Raw genomic sequence first — 16,848 nt, 5'->3', positions numbered from 1 at the left:
GTTCTAGAATATTTATTAATTTAGACTTTTTATAAAAGAAAGACTTGCAACTGTAGCTATAATGCTTGGTTTCCATTCTATGACTTCCAAGTTAAATTTAAGTAACTGTTACTTCAATAAACGTCTAAAAAACTGTGTAACACAGTGAGCAAGATCAACACTTAATTACGATTACATGTAAAGCCAGCTTCAATTGTCTTGACCAAAGAGTCTCCAGATAGTTATTGTATCTTAAAAAGACAATGGGATAGTTGCAGTTTAACTGTTATTCTGTGAAGAATCTGGGAGGAGAGAGTTTAGATACTGTTACCTGTGATGGCTTACAAGAAACTAGGAGAAGACAGAGGGGGAAAAAAGACCAAGGAAAAATTTAATTCCCTAGAAAAGAGTTTGACTCTTGTCTGGTGAAGAAACAGTAAAAGAATTCTTAACAAAGAATGCTGGCCTACTCCCCCCACTCTCTTTTATTCTTTCTGTCTCTTGTCTTTCTCTGTCTCTCTTCCAAAACCCTTAGGTCTTTAGTACAGTTTTAAGCTATTTAACCTATTAAAGCTTAAAAATTGCACTAAGACTTCTGAGACATCCTGTATATTGGGTACATATACATATATATGCATACATGTATATTGTATGTGTATTTGCAAACTTTAAAGTACTATCAAAATTTTTCAAAGAATTATTCTTCTTAGCTACACTTCTGCTTATGAAAACAAAAATGGCTGGGAGGGATTACCTTAGAAATTATTAGTGAAAATTCTGCTTTCTTCGAACAATTTTTCAAAAGGGCATAAAATTGGCATATTCTTTTTCCTATTCCTAATTAAATCCATTTTGTTGAAATTCACTGACCTTGTCCAGTGCCCCTTGTACAATTGCTTCGCTTTCAGTGTCTAAGGCTGATGTTGCCTCATCAAGCAGAAGGATCTTGGGATTACGAACCAGAGCTCGAGCGATTGCTATCCTCTGTTTCTGACCTCCACTCAGCTGGGCCCCTCTTTCTCCAACCAGAGTGTCAAATTTCTATTACAGAAAAAATCCCAAATTAGAGTAGCTCCCGATGTTTCTTCATAGATCACAGCCCCTGCAACAATGAACATCTACACACCATGTTCTAGATATACATTACTAAGAAAGAAAGTCATCATCAGGTAAAGCCACTACGATGAGGTAAGTCATCATCATCAGGTCAAATGGCATAGTCCCTGGAAGCCCAATAAAAGTACCCAACCCAAACACACACACAGTACATGTAGAAATGTGCACACAATATACTCACATATGTATACACACATGTACACAACATAAAGGCAACACATATGCATACATGCACATATATACTTCCAAAGACAAAATGCCAAAAGACCACTGGAAGGAAAACAGTGCTTTGGGTTCACTGGTAGGAATATGGGACAAAAGTCAGCAAAACCAACCTGCCCTTTCCATTGTTGCTAAGTAAACCTACTGAGAATAATTGCTTGCTCACTTTTAGGGGCACCTAATGGGATAATGGGAAAAGAGTTTATCCGCCCCGTTCCAAACATCGGCTGAGCCTTGGGGACTTGCTCTCAAAGAGGAAGGCAAAGTAGTCAAAATGACAGATTTGGCCAGAGGGATTCTTGCTGTATGGATGCAGCTGTGGGGCTGACTTACAAAGGAGCACAAATAGGTCACATTAGGCTGTGCTCTGTCACAACCACACAAGGAGGGAAGGCGGCTCAGAAACTACAATTGAGTGGAGAACCAGCACATGGCAGCATAGCAGAGAAAGTAGCCCATAGGGGAACATCAGTTATTCTGTGTGGAAGCAGCAATCAGCAGCTCTGGAGACAGAGAAGTCTTCTACCTCAGCTGAAATTTAGGAACCTGAATGTTCTGATGATGTATCTTTGTTCCTTCTCCTACCACTGACAGGGGGTGCTAAAACACTGTGACCATTTTTGCATGGTGGTATATTCCTTGCTATTTGCCAACTACTCTTGTTTTTAATTCAAAGCTTTTTGCTCTGAATTAACATGTCCTTTTATTTGGTCTGATTATTGAGGCTTATGAGTTTCAGTTTTGAAAAGCTACTGACCAAAAAGTGCCTTGAACTTGGAGGAGGGGAGGGCAATGTAGCCTTCAGGAGCCCATGTTGAAGGGGAGTTCAGGTTTACACCACCTACAACTAGGATGGAAAATTTCTTACTTTAGGAAGTTTCATTATAAAGTCATAGGCATTGGCTTCTTTGACAGCTTTCTCAATCTCTTCCATGGTGACATTTTCACGGCCATAGCGAATATTTTCAGCAATTGTAGTTGCAAACAGTACTGGCTCTTGACTCACAACTCCAGTAATTTCCCTCAGATACCTTACATTTAGGGTCCGGATATCCTGTCCATCGATGGTGACCTGGAAGAGAGGCAGATTCCACCTTCACATATCTATGTAAGTCAAAAAGATTAATGTAAACCCAATGCCAAAAATCAGTTTGTATCATTAAATTATTTAAGTCAATTAAAGTCATTTGTGGAGAAGAGCACCACTTTCTTAGGCACCTCAGAGTTATATTTGACTTGCCATCTCTCTGAGTACTCATATCCAATTGCCAAGTGTTGCTATTACAATTGCAAAACATGTTTCCCTTCTTCATCTTTTTCTCTTCTCACATTTGTGGTTGTTGTTGTTCAGTTGTTTCAGTTGTGTCTGACTCTTTGTGACCTCTTTTGGGGTTTCTTGGCAATGATATGGCAGTGGTTTGCCATTTTCTTCTGCAGCTCATTTTATAGATGAAGAAACTGAGGCAAACAGTGTTAAGTCACTTGCCAAAGGTCACACAGCTAGTAAGTGTCTAAAGCTGGATTTGAACTCAAGTTTTCCTGACTCCACATCTACTGTGCTATCTAGCTGCCCCCTTCTCACATGGCCATCACCATACTCAAAGACTTAATTAACTCTTGTCTAGAAAATTTTGATAAATTCTAATTGGTCTCCCTGTTGCCATCCTCTGTGTTCTATAATCTGTCTTCTATCCAGTTGTTAAAAATTAAAGTCATTCTGATCATGGCATTCCCCCACTCAAAAATCCTCAGTGGCTCCCTTTTCTTAACAGGATAAAAACTCTTTCATATAACATTTAAATTTGGTGATCTGACTTGCAACTTACTTTCTAGCCATATTTCACACTGTTGTTCTTCACGCACTCCACATTCCAGCTAAAACTGGACTGTTCACTGTATCCCAAATTTAGCCATCTATATTTTGCCTCTATACATTTGTATCATTTATCCCCCATGCCTAGAATACACTCCCTCATTGGTCAGGCTACTTATCTTTTTTTCAAAGTTCAGCATATGTAGGCGTTATATCCTACAAGGGAACATTTCCTGATTCACTCCTTCCACAAACTACCTTAAAAAAACTTATTTGTGGGGGCAGAGCCAAGATGGTGGCTGGAAAGCAGGGACTTGCATGAGCTCCCCCACCAGCTCCCTCCAAAAACATATAAAAAATGGCTCTGAAAAAAATCTGGAACTGCAGAACCCACAAAATAGCAGAGGGAAGCAGGGCTCCAGCCGAGGACAGCCTGGATGGTCGCTGGGTAAGGTCTATCACCCACGGAGCTGGGAGTGGGAACAGAGCAGAGCCCAGTGTTGGCCGCGGCAGGACCAACCAGACCGGGCGGGAATGGGATGGAATAGGCCCTAGTGCCCTGAATTAGTGAGCTGTAGCAGTTACCAGAATTCTCAAACCACAAACACCAAAGACAACAGAGAAGGTTAGTAGGTTGTGGTTTGGCCTCTGCCCCCCGGGAAGTAATGGGGGTGGTGCAGCTACAGAACTACAGCTGCAGTTGCTTGTAGCCTCAGGACCACCTGGTGGGAGGAGTTAAGTGGCAGATCAGAGCAGGAGTGAAGAGCCTGCTCAAGCTTGGAACAAAGTACTCTATACTCTACAAACAGTCATACCCCGCTGAAAAACTCAAGGGTCAAGTAGTTGGCTGGGAATATGGACAGGCAGTGAAAATGGACTCAGATTCAGACTCAGACTTTGGAATTTTTCTTTGGTGACAAAGAAGACTAAAACATACAGCCAGAAGAAGTCAATAAAGTCAAAGAGCCTACATCAAAAGCCTCCAAGAAAAACATGAACCGGTCTCAGGACATGGAAAAGTACAAAAAGGATTTGGAAAAGCAAGTTAGAGAAGTAGAGGAAAAACTCAGAAGAGAAATGAGAATGATGAAAGAAAATCATGAAAAACAAGTCAATGACTTGCTAAAGGAGACCCCAAAAAATACTGAAGAAAACAACACCTTAAAAATAGACTAACTCCAATGGCAAAAGAGCTCCAAAAAGCCAATGAGGGGAAGAATGCCTTGAAAGGCAGAATTAGCCAAATGAAAAAGGAGGTCCAAAAGACCACTGAAGAAAATACTACCTTAAAAATTAGATTGGAGCAAGTGGAAGCTAGTGACTTGATGAGAAATCAAGATATTATAAAACAGAACCAAAGGAATGAAAAAGTGGAAGACAATGTAAAATATCTCATTGGAAAAACCACTGACCTGGAAAATAGATCCAGGGGAGATTGGACTACCTGAAAGCCAAGATAAAAAAAAGAGCCTAGATAGCAACTTTCAAGAAATTATCAAGGAGAACTGCCCTGATATTTTAGAGCCAGAGGGTAAAATAGAAATAGAAAGAATCCACAGATTGCCACCTCAAAAAGGTCCCCAAAAGAAAAGTCCTAGGAATATTGTCGCCAAATTCCAGAGCTCCCAGGTCAAGGAGAAAATACTGCAAGCAGCCAGAAAGAAACAATTGAAGTATTGTGGAAACACAATAAGAATAATACAAGATCCAGCAGCTTCTACATTAAGGGATCGAACGGCTTGGAATATGATATTCTGGAGGTCAACGGAGCTAGGATTAAAACCAAGAATCACCTACCCAGGAAAACTGAGTATCATTCTCCAAGGCAAAATATGGATTTTCAACAAAATAGAGGACTTTCAAGCTTTCTCAGTGAAAAGACCAGAGGTGAATAGAAAAATTGACTTTCAAACACAAGAATCAAGAGAAGCATGAAAAGGTAAACAAGAAAGAGAAATCATAAGGGACTTACTAATTGTGAACTGTTTTGTTTACATTCCTACATGGAACGATGATATGTATAATTCATAAGACCTCAGTATTAGGGTAGCTGAAAGGAATATACACATACATGTATGTATATGTATATATACGTGTATGTGTATATGTATATATAAATGTGTATGTGTATATGTATATATATGTGTGTATGTATATGTGTATATGTTTTATATATATCACACACACATAGACAGGGGGCACAGGGTGAGTTGAATATGGAGGGATGATATCTAAAAAAATAAAATCAAATTAAGGGATGAGAGAGGAATATATTGAGAGAGGGAGAAAAGGAGAGATAGAGTGGGGTAAATAATCTCGCATAAAAGTGGCAAGAAATACCAGTTCTGTTGGGAGGGAAGAGAGGGGGAATGAGTGAATCTTGCTCTCATTGGATTTTACCTGAGGAAGGAATAACATATACACTCAATTGGGTATCTTACCACGCAGGAAAGAAGGAGGAAGGAGATAAAAAGGGGGGACGATAGAAGGGAGGATAGATGGGGGAGGAGGTAATCAAAAGTAAACACTTTTCAAAAGGGAGAAAATTGGATAAACGGGGATAGGATAGGAAGGAGCAAAAAATAGTCTTTCACAACACGAGTATTGTGGAAGGGTTTTGCATAACGATACATGTTTGGCCTATGTTGAATTGCTTGCCTTCTTAGGGAGGGTGGGTGGGGAGGGAAAAGGGCAGAAGATTTGGAACTCAAAGTTTTAAAAGAAGATGTTCAAAAAAAAGTTTTTGTATACAACCAGGAAATTAAGATATACAGGCAATGGGGCATAAACATCTATCTTGCCCTACAAGAAAGTAAGGGAAAACGGGATGGGGGGAGTGGGGTGACAGAAGGGAGGTCTGACTGGGGAACAGGGCAATCAGAATATATGCCACCTTGGAGTGGGGGTGAGGGTAGAAATGAGGGGAAAATTTGTAAATCAAACTCTTGTGAAAATGCTGAAAACTAAAAATATTAAATAAATAAATGATTATTTAAAGAAAAACAAAAAAAAAACCTTATTTGTGTATATGTTATATCCTCCTAGTAGAATTGTTGTTGTTTATCCTTCATTTTCAAAGAGGACCAATGGCTTTACAATGGGTGATGTCTTGACTTGTGAGTGAGTTGGATTTAAGTGAGGCAGAGTTGAACAAAGCTGTCAGCCTCACTCTCTCTTCCACAGTCATCAAAATCCAGTAGCAGGACAAAAGTCAAGGTGACTGGTGATGGACTGGGATGCAGGGGATGACCTTGGCATCTTCTATGTCTGACCAAGTTCTAAGAGCTTCATAGCACCTCCTTCAGCAGCCTTCATGGACATTTAGAACAAATTGTTCTCATTTGCCCATTCTGCCAGGGAGATGTCTTCATATGCCTGAGAGTAGTCATTCTCTTTCTCTTTGCTTACTGACACGTTTGCCACCTCTTGGCTACCTTCAACCTGGTTTTGTCCTTCTGGCCAGATGGTTCTACAAGGATGTAGCTGCTGCACATGCTACAGCTTCTTGGAGCCACAAGTGAGTGTTGGGTAACAGGTGGACACCAAAGGTGCATGAGCAGCCCTGAAAAGGGCTTAGCAAGGCTTCCAACCAGAGGAGCTAGTCCTCCCTGATCATTCCATACGTTCCACATCCTTGAAACTCCAACAGTTTAGCACATACTAGGCACTTTAAAAATATTGGTGGAATTGATTCTTACCACACCCTCGGTGGGATCGTATAATCTCTGTATCAACTGAACAGTTGTACTTTTCCCACAGCCACTGTTTCCAACCAACGCTACTGTTTGTCCACTGTTAACTTTGAGATTGAGGCCCTTCAAAATCTGTATGGACAGGTAAGAAAAAGACAATTGATATTAATACAACTCAGAAACAGGCCTATAAAACTCATGATTGAAGTTTAGTAGTTTTCTGTTCAAAATTATGTTTCAATTTAAGCATGCCATTTGAATTTATTTTTATTGAACAGTTCCTAAGCAAAACACAAAAACAGATGAACACAGGACCATAACAGAAATTATTCCTCCATAAAACAACTCATTATTTTAATTTGTGCACCTATTTTCATATATAAATTGGTTCTCCTGGAAACAAAGGCCTATCTTTTTATTACCAATATTCCACTAGTGTTGTTCAGCTGTGACACATAGTACACAACAGTCTCTGAAAAACTGAAGATGAATATTTCTCAGTGGGCAATGGAGAGGTACAAGGTGGAGTGTGTATAGGTTGCAATATATAACTGACAAGGACCTCCAAAGAAGAACAGGAATAAAAGATATTATAAGAGTAATATATGACAGGAAGAGAAGATGGGCTAGTCACAAGTTAACAAGGATGACAGCTGAAGAGCCCAAGTCCTCCACTGGTGTTCTCTCAACATTAGAAGAAATCAAGAAAGCTTCCAGTGAACTTATGGGTGGAGATAGGCAAGAGACAAACAGGGCAGGTGTTGATGAATGATGTTCTGCTTCACAGGAGGGAATATGCAAATTAATGAGATTATAAATCTATTTGAGCATTTGGAGTCTCTCACCTTAACTTCTGCCCGAGAAGGGTAAGTGAAATGAACATTTTTGAACTCCAAGTTTCCATGAATATTATCTGGTTTATGGCCACTTGTTGAATAGCTGTCAATACTTGGATTCTAAATAAAACATAAAAAAATAAGAATACTTGTGGGTTACCAAACTGAATTTTTTTTCCCCAAGGAATTTAAGCACAATGTATTAATGGACCAAGTATAAGAGTGGAAAAGTTAATTCTAGTAATATTATGAGATACAGTCATCACATAGGACAGAGAGACACAGTGTTGAATAGTAGGGTGATGGAGTTGAATTCAGAAAGACTCAGGCTCATATCTCATATCTCACTGGTAACAATGAATACAAATGAAATTCCAAGAAATAAAATTCACCACCCATGTGTAATTTTTTGAATGCTACATGATGGCAAAAACTCTTTTACTGATACAGCTTAAGAAGAGTTGGAAGCTGTTCTAAACATGGTAACCCATACAGAACAAGCACTTAAAGCCCTATCTGGTTGTACAGATAAATAAGAAAAAAGTCAATGGAGGGCATCTTGAACCCAAGGCAATGGACATGGTAGAGGAAAAAGAACCATGTGACTATGGGCAGCCTGATGTGAGTCTATTGCAATAAGCAATATGGGATGGAGTGACACTGAGCGCTCTCCCCAAAGAACCAAAGGTTCTTGAGGTACTGATGTTTAGTACAGATCTAACCCATAGCCTTGGGTAGACAGATAGCACAGTAGAGTGCTAGGCTTAGAGTCAGGAAGACTCATCTTCATGAGTTCAAATCTAGGCTCAGATACATATTAGATGTGTGACCCTGAGTAAATCACTTAACCCTGTTTGCCTCAGGTTCCTCATCTGTAAAATGAACTGGAAAAGGAAATAGCAAATCAGTCCAGTATCTCTGCCAAGAAAACCCCAAATGGGGTCACAAACAGTTGAACATGACTGAACAACAATAACTCAGAGCCAATTGATTTCCTCCATTATTACCTTACGAGAAAATTCATACCAAGAATAAGTATGGAGCTAATTTTTTTGTCCCAATTTTTATGCCTACTTAAAATGTAATATTGTATACAATAGAGAAGGAAGACTGAATGAGTAGCCAAGACAATGGTTCCAATCCTATCTCTACCAGCAAACCATTTAAACTCTAAGTATGGATTTCCTTTTTTTTAAATTGGGGGTAAGCCTAGATGATCTCTCAAGTCCTTTCTTACTTAGAAACTCATATGGTTCTGTGATAAGATTTCTAGACTAGTGACAATCCTAGACACCCAAAACCAAGAAAAACACATACTTAAAATTGTTTTCCCCCTTTAGATGGACCTGAAATTTCACTGGCACAAGGAATTCCTATCTGCTTTGTAACTTTGGAGTCTTAGAGAGTAGCCTGGGGGAATGGCAGTGGGTATGGGCCTTGAGAAGTTAATTGACTTCCCCATCGTCATACATCCAGCAGGTATAAGAGGTTGGATTTGAAGCCAGATTTTCCTTACAATGAGGTTCTTTGTTCTCTATCTACTATATCACATTACTCCCCTTTTTATCTGAAGAGATAGAAGGTGCTCATTTATTCCAAGAAAGAATAAAAATAACCTGGGTGCTTAGAACTCAGGGGAAAAAAAAACAAATGTACAGTCAAAATTCAGTAGAGTCTTAAAGCTTTTAAAAGCTGGTCATTGGATGGAACTCAGAAACTTTAAGTAATCCAGAGTCTTACAGAAATTAAAATGATAGAAAGGAACTTAGATTTAATTTAATTGAACTCATTCATTCTGCAAATGAGGGAAACTGAGATCCAGGGAGTTGAACCAACCTGCCTAAGCCAGGAAGTGACTTAACTGGCACTAGAAACCAGGATTTCATTTTCATTTGAATACTTTTCTACCCTAATATGCTACCAATTCAGAACTGAAATCTTTTCTTCTTCTTCTTCTTTTTTTTGAGAGGTTTACAATTCACAATAACAAAGGCTTATTCCTCAGAAAGTATTAAGAAAATGTAACCCAGGGATCAAGTCTGGGTATTTGCATAAGACTCTCATCACTGATAAAGAAGACCATTACTCAGTGCTGTGTGAAGGCTGGAGTTGATGAGAGTCTGGAATCCCCATGGTCCTCTCTAGAAGCCAGAAACCAGAAGAACTCTTGACATTTAAGGAGGACACTTAGCAAATGCCCAGGCTTGTGCCCAGAGTTCTATAAATAAAATCAAATTTTCATTATACTATGAATTCTTTCTGTTTAAAGTAACCTTATGATTAATATTATAGTATTAATCATGTCTGATACACTTGGAAGTTCTTATGCATCCAGCAACTTGGTTTGGTCAGCTACATTTACAGTTAGGGATGCAAGGTTAGCAAACTATCACTTTAGCAAACTTCATCTAATCTAAGTATGTAAAGTTAGCAAACTTCAGTAATCACAGTGTAATTGGGAGGGGGGACGCACAGTCCAGACTACCCACTGAATGACTACCTGACTGACTGAGGAATCCTCCTCCCACACAGTCCCTGTGAATCTGCCCAGCAACAACAATTAGATATAAGGGCAGAAACCAAGAAAGATTTAGGCTCTCAATTGGGATATGCTGCAAATCCAGCCACCACAGATATGTGCCTGTGGGACCTCACACATTTGCATGCCTGTAAATAGTAAACTGCCTGACTTATCATCCTTTGCACATTTATGTTCTTTCTTGGCCCCTTGGTACCCTCACATCTACAAATTTGGATTTTCATATATTGGATTATATTAAGGGAATATTGACATGTTTCCTTTAAGATAACAATGAAGAGAAGGGTATAAAATATACTCTCAATTGGTGTGTGTGTGTGTGTGTGTATGTGTGTATGTATGTATGTATGTGGATGTGAATACACATATTATATGAGAAAAGTTGAAATTTACATTATCAATGATCTTGAAGACTCCATAGGCTGCACCTCTTGCATTAGCAAAAGCTTCAATGCTTGGTGATGCCTGTCCAACACTGAAGGCTCCAATTATCACAGAAAAGAAGACCTAGGTAAATGGGAAGAAAGTTATATGAGGTTATTTAGTCCTTTCTAGGATGCTAATCCTTTTTATTGGACAACTTTTTTTCCTTTTACATAACCATTTATTTTATTTTATTTTTAACATTTAATTTTTATTTTATTTTCTCTCAATTACATGTAAACACAAATTTTTAAACTTTTTTTTACAACATTGAGTTCCATATTCTCTCCCTCCTCCTTGAAAAAGTAAGCAATTTGAGGTATATTTACATGTGTAATGAAGCAAAATATTTCCACGTTAGCTATGTTGCAAAAGAAAATGTGGACCAAAAAAAAACCCCAAAAACATCAAGTAAAATAAAGTTAAAAGAAAAAAGTATGCCTCAATCTACATTCAGACTCCATCAGTTCTTTCTCTAGACTCCTTCAGAATTGTCTTGGAGCCATTTATTTAAGAAGAGTTACCAAAACTGATAAAAGTTACAGGAGAAACAAAAGAAGTTAATGGCGTTAATTACTGACAATGTGAAATTTGGAAAGTTATTCTGTGAGATTAAAAAAAAGTTCTCAGAAGAGTACCATAAAACAATCAGAAAGTTCTATGGTTTAATGTTATACAAACTTCATATCCAGGCAAGACTGTCTTTTTAAAGTACATTTTCAACTGCAAAATATGGGTGTGTGTCTTTTTAACACTATTTACTATCATTTCAAAATTAATTGTAATAAATAATAGAAAAAGGTAGCTTGGATCTCCTTCTGCAAATTTGTGAATAATTAATTCCCCCTTGTGGATTACTGACATAGGGTGAGTCCAGAACTGTTTTAGGATTTAGCTGGCCAGGTAGAGGAGGTAATGACTTTGCCCCTGGCCTTAGGTGTACCACCGTAACTTTATGCTCACTTCACTCCCACTCGCCTATATGCAAAAATGGAAGAAGTTTAGAGAGAGAAAACTGGAAAATCCTGAACTCCATAGTGTTTGGTAGTTACTGCTCCTCTACAAGGTTTTACAAACTTTCAGAATACATATAAGGAGTGCTTACCAAGAATTAGAGTAAGATTACCCTTGGAGACCTCAAGTCTAAAGACTAAGGCATTTAGTTTTAATTGAAGATTAAGCCAGAGGGCACTCAGCTGGAGTAATGCTGTGCTGTGTCCTAAAGAGTATGGCACTTGGGCTAAGGGATCTGTTGAAGATCAATGCCTATGAGCATAGACTCTGCAACAAGAAAAGTTGATCCATAAAAAAAAGAAAGGTGAGAAAGGTTTTGTCCTAAGGCTGTTGCTTGTCTTAAAGATGAGACAAGAGTGGCTTCTTGTCTAAAAGAACTGTATAAAAAATACCATAAGTAATCTTTTAAATAAAAGAGCATTCTAGGGGGGCGGAGCCAAGATGGCGGCTGGTAAGCACCGACTAGAGTGAGCTCCGTACCCGAGTCCCTCCAAAAACCTATAAAAATGGCTCTGAACCAATTCTAGAACGGCAGAACCCACAGAACAGCAGAGGGAAGCAGGGCTGCAGCCCAGGACAGCCCGGATGGTCACTGGGTGAGCTCTATTCCACACGGAGCTGGGAGCTGGGAACGGAGTGGAGCAGAGCCCAGCCTGAGCGGCGTGGACGATCCAGACCAGAAGCCGGGCGGAGGGGGCCCTAGCGCCCTGAATATGTGAGCTGCAGCAGTTACCAGACCCCTCGACCCACAAACACCAAAGACTGCGGAGAAGGTTAGTGGGAAAAGCTGCGGGAGTGGAAGGAGTTCCCGGTTCGGCTTCCAGCCCCGGGGGCAGCGGAGGTGGGGCAACTACAGCTGTTGTTACTTCCGGCTCCAGGCCCACCTGGTGGGAGGAATTAAGTGGCGGATCACAGCAGGGGTGCACAGCCTGCCGAAGATCTGAGCCCAGTCTGGACTGGGGGTCCTTGGGGAAGGAGGAGTGCGGCTCTGACAGGGCTGGCACCTCCCCCCCAAACGTAGAACATAGAACTCTGTAATCTACAAGCAGTCATACCCCACTGAAAAACTCAAGGGTCAAGTTAGTTGGTTGGGAATATGGCCAGGCAGCGAAAACGCGCCCAGATTCACTCTCAGACTTTGGATTCTTTCTTTGGTGACAAAGAAGACCAAAACATACAGCCTAAAGAAGACAACAAAGTCATAGAGCCTACAACAAAAGCCTCCAAGAAAAACATGAACTGGCCCCAGACCATAGAAGAACTCAAAAAGGATTTGGAAAAGCAAGTTAGAGAAGTAGAGGAAAAATTGGGAAGAGAAATAAGAAGGATGCGAGAAAACCATGAAAAACAAGTCAATGACTTGCTAAAGGAGACCCAAAAAAATACTGAAAAATACACTGAAGAAAACAACACCTTACAAAATAGACTAACTCAAATGGCAAAAGAGCTCCAAAAAGCCAATGAGGAGAAGAATTCCTTGAAAGGCAGAATTAGCCAAATGGAAAAGGAGGTCCAAAAGACCACTGAAGAAAATACTACTTTAAAAATTAGATTGGAGCAAGTGGAAGCTAGTGACTTTATGAGAAATCAGGATATTATAAAACAGAACCAGAGGAATGAAAAAATGGAAGACAATGTGAAATATCTCCTTGGAAAAACCACTGACCTGGAAAATAGATCCAGGAGAGATAATTTAAAAATTATTGGACTACCTGAAAGCCATGATCAAAAAAAGAGCCTAGATACCATCTTTCAGGAAATTATCAAGGAGAACTGCCCTGATATTCTAGAGCCACAGGGCAAAATAGAAATTGAAAGAATCCATCGATCGCCTCCTCAAATAGATCCCAAAAAGAAATCTCCTAGGAATATTGTTGCCAAATTCCAGAGCTCCCAGATCAAGGAGAAAATACTGCAAGCAGCCAGAAAGAAACAATTTGAGTATTGTGGAAACCCAATCAGAATAACCCAAGATCTGGCAGCTTCTACATTAAGCGATCGAAGGGCTTGGAATGTGATATTCCGGAGGTCAATGGAGCTAGGATTAAAACCTAGAATCACCTACCCAGCAAAACTGAGTATCATGTTCCAAGGCAAAATATGGAGTTTCAATAAAATAGAGGACTTTCAAGCTTTCTCAGTGAAAAGACCAGAACTGAATAGAAAATTTGACTTTCAAACACAAGAATCAAGAGAAGCATGAAAAGGTAATCAAGAAACGGAAATTGCAAGGGACTTACTAAAGTTGAACTGTTTTGTTTACATTCCTACATGGAAAGATGATGAGTATGATTCATGAGACCTCAGTATTAGGGTAGTTAAAGGGAATATGCATGTATATGTATATATATATGTATATATATGTATATGTATATATATGTTTATATATATAAGAGAATGTGTATGTATGTATATATCTATGTGTATATGTATGTATGTGTATGTATGTGTATATATATATACATGTGTGTTGATATATATATATATGTAAAAGAGAGAGAGCAGACACAGGGTGAGTTGAGGATGAAGGGAAAATAGCTAAAAGAAATAAAATGAAATTAAGGGATGAGAGAGTAACATACTGAGAGAGGGAGATAGAGAGAGATAGAATGGGGTGGATTATCTCGCATAAAGGTGGCAAGAGGAAGCAGTTCTATGGGAGGATGGGAGAGGGCAGGTGAGGGGGGAATGAGTGAACCTTGCTCTCATCAGATTTGTCCTGAGAGGGAATACCATACATACTCAGTTGGGTATCTTACCCCACAGGAAAGAAGAGGGAGGAAGATAAAAAAAAATAAAAGGGGGTTAAGATGGAGGGGAGGGCAGATGGGGGTGGAGGTAATCAAAACAAACACTTTGGAAAGGGGACAGGGTCAAGGGAGAAAATTCAATAAAGCGGGATGGGTTGGGAAGGAGCAAAATGTAGTTAGCCTTTCACAACATGAGTATTGTGGAAGGGTTATACATAATAATATATGTGTGGCCTAGGTTGAATTGCTCAACTTCTTAGGGAGGGTGGGTGGGAAGGGAAGAGGGAAGGGAATTTGGAACTCAAAGTTTTAAAATCAGATGTTCAAAAACAAAAAAAGTTTTTGTATGCAACTAAAAAATAAGATACAGAGGCAATGGGGCGTAGAAATTTATCTTGCCCTACAAGAAAGGAAGGGAAAAGGAGAGGGGAGGGGGGTGATAGAGGGGAGGGCTGACTGGAGAACAGGGCAACCAGAATATAAGCCATCTTGGAGTGGGGGGGAGGGTAGAAATGGGGAGAAAATTTGTAATTCAAAATGTTGTGAAAATCAATGCTGAAAACCAAATATGTTAAATAAATAAATTGCATTAAAAAAAAAAAGCTAAAAAAAAAATAAAAAAATAAAAGAGCATTCTAGACATAGTACTACAAAGCAAAGACTTCAGTTGAATCTGGAAGTGGTGAGAAGCACTTAAAGCCACAAGTCCAATGAGCCTTTGGATGGCACCAGTCAGAAAGACAACATGTCCAGAAAGGACTATCTTTGTGGTACAGAGACCTAAGTTCCCTCTCCACATGTGAGCCCCAGATAAATATGTTCCCTACATGTGTACCCTTTTATATGTCTACTCTTCTCACTAAATGCCTTTGCTTTGAACTAATCATGTCCTCTGGATATTAAAAGTCAATATATTGGTAGCAGCTCATGAGTCATGGTTTTTAGTATATGCAGACCCACAAAGCACTTGGAACAAGACACAGAGAGTACCTTGAACCTAGGTTAGCCTGTCTCTGGGGATATGGCCTATTGAATTAGAAGAGCCATGAAACACTACATTGGATGCCTCCAGGGCCCCTTAACATGAGTTGGTTGGTGAGGCATTTCCTATTTTTCTACATTCTTAGAGAATAAGTCCAGGGCTGAATGCTCTTGCCAGATTTTCTCCCTGACATTCCACTGATCCTAAGGCTATTCTTTGCTCATGGACTGCTAAGGATATAAGATGTGCTTCCTAGCCCTAAGCAATTAATAGAAGCCATTCTCCATGGGCTGTGTGTTGATATGAGGCTGAAATAACATGGAGAAGAAGCTGATGAAGAAGAGAACGAGGAGGAAGAGGAGAAGAAGAAGGAGGAGGAGGAGGACAGGGAGGAGATGGAGAAGGAGGAGGAGGAGAAGGAGAAGAAGAAGGAGGAGGAGAAGAACAAGAAGAAATGATGACAACTAGTTGAGGAGGCTAGGAAATCAGGTTATATGAGGGATTATCAATATAAATATTCAAGACCATGAGGAAGGTAATGGAATAGAGGGAAATATCATATTTTAGGTACTGAAACCTTTGAAAAAGGTGGTAGGATGAGCTGAAAAACAATTGATGGCAGCAACAAGGAAGGATGGGGAGATACAGGAACTAGGTATAAAATTTACTTAACATAGCACCTTTCACGTTGCTGATACTCAGTACGTGTCTATGAACTATAATTCAAATGATAAACCTATATCCCAATTTCTTGATGGAGAAAGTCCAAGTCATAAGCATCATTTGGACCCTTATTTTCAACTAGAAGCATTAACTACAGTGGAGTTCACTGGTTTTCAGATGGATGGAATTCTAGTTAATTGGCAACACTGGACAGTTCTGAAATAATTTTTTAGAAAATGCATTTGGATTCAGCTCCTCCTCCTCACTGTTATTGTTGTCCTCAGTCCTTTTCCAACCTCAAACAGTCAGGATCTGTATAATAAATAAAACTAAAACTATGTATAAATTGTGACCAGAATGTAAGGGATCATTTTAAATGAAGTTCTCCCTAAGAGAAATTATAAAATATCCTGGAAGATTATTTCCCTTCTTTTAAAACCATACTCCAAAAAGACATCAATTAAACCCTTTGTCCTCCCTGAAAAGGCAATCCTTCATTTTCTAACATGCTTACAAATGACTGATATACTTCCCATTAATGTATTCATTAATTTTTTCCTCAGATTCAGATGATTAGGGAAAGATATACTCTTCTAAATGGCAACATAAATCATCTACGATGTGAGATATTTTTACAGGCTAGATTTTGTTCTTGGCTCAATTCAAAATGACATTTTAGAAGTAGAAGGAATAACAGAAATCAACTAGTCTGACTTCATTATTTTATGGGCAAGGCCCAGAACATGTCTTATATAAAATTAAACATCCTGACTTCCCACTGGTTTTAAGATTAGCAAACAAGGGGACTCTGGGAAGATG

At 39.2% G+C, this 16,848-nt stretch overlaps 1 protein-coding gene across 3 annotated transcripts in view; it reads right to left on the bottom strand.

Annotated features, from left to right (window-relative positions):
• The window catches only part of LOC118849937 (ATP-dependent translocase ABCB1-like), a 496,364-nt gene that overhangs the window by 165,389 nt on the left and 314,127 nt on the right, over window positions 1–16,848 (bottom strand). Inside the window, exons 9-13 of one of the 3 annotated variants that reach the window (XM_036759042.1) lie at window positions 10,591–10,704; window positions 7,668–7,778; window positions 6,829–6,954; window positions 2,186–2,389; window positions 850–1,020 (exon numbers count right to left, since the gene is read on the bottom strand). The exons of the other annotated variants lie outside the window; for them this stretch is intronic. Of the exons in view, the coding sequence (XP_036614937.1) occupies window positions 850–1,020; window positions 2,186–2,389; window positions 6,829–6,954; window positions 7,668–7,778; window positions 10,591–10,704 (726 nt within the window). The remainder of the gene's footprint in view (window positions 1–849; window positions 1,021–2,185; window positions 2,390–6,828; window positions 6,955–7,667; window positions 7,779–10,590; window positions 10,705–16,848) is intronic. 3 annotated transcript variants of the gene reach the window in all.

The sequence above is a fragment of the Trichosurus vulpecula genome, chromosome 5 (genome assembly GCF_011100635.1).
Source record: "Trichosurus vulpecula isolate mTriVul1 chromosome 5, mTriVul1.pri, whole genome shotgun sequence".
Classification (NCBI taxonomy): domain Eukaryota; kingdom Metazoa; phylum Chordata; class Mammalia; order Diprotodontia; family Phalangeridae; genus Trichosurus; species Trichosurus vulpecula.
This window is presented reverse-complemented; position numbering and strand designations above follow the sequence as displayed.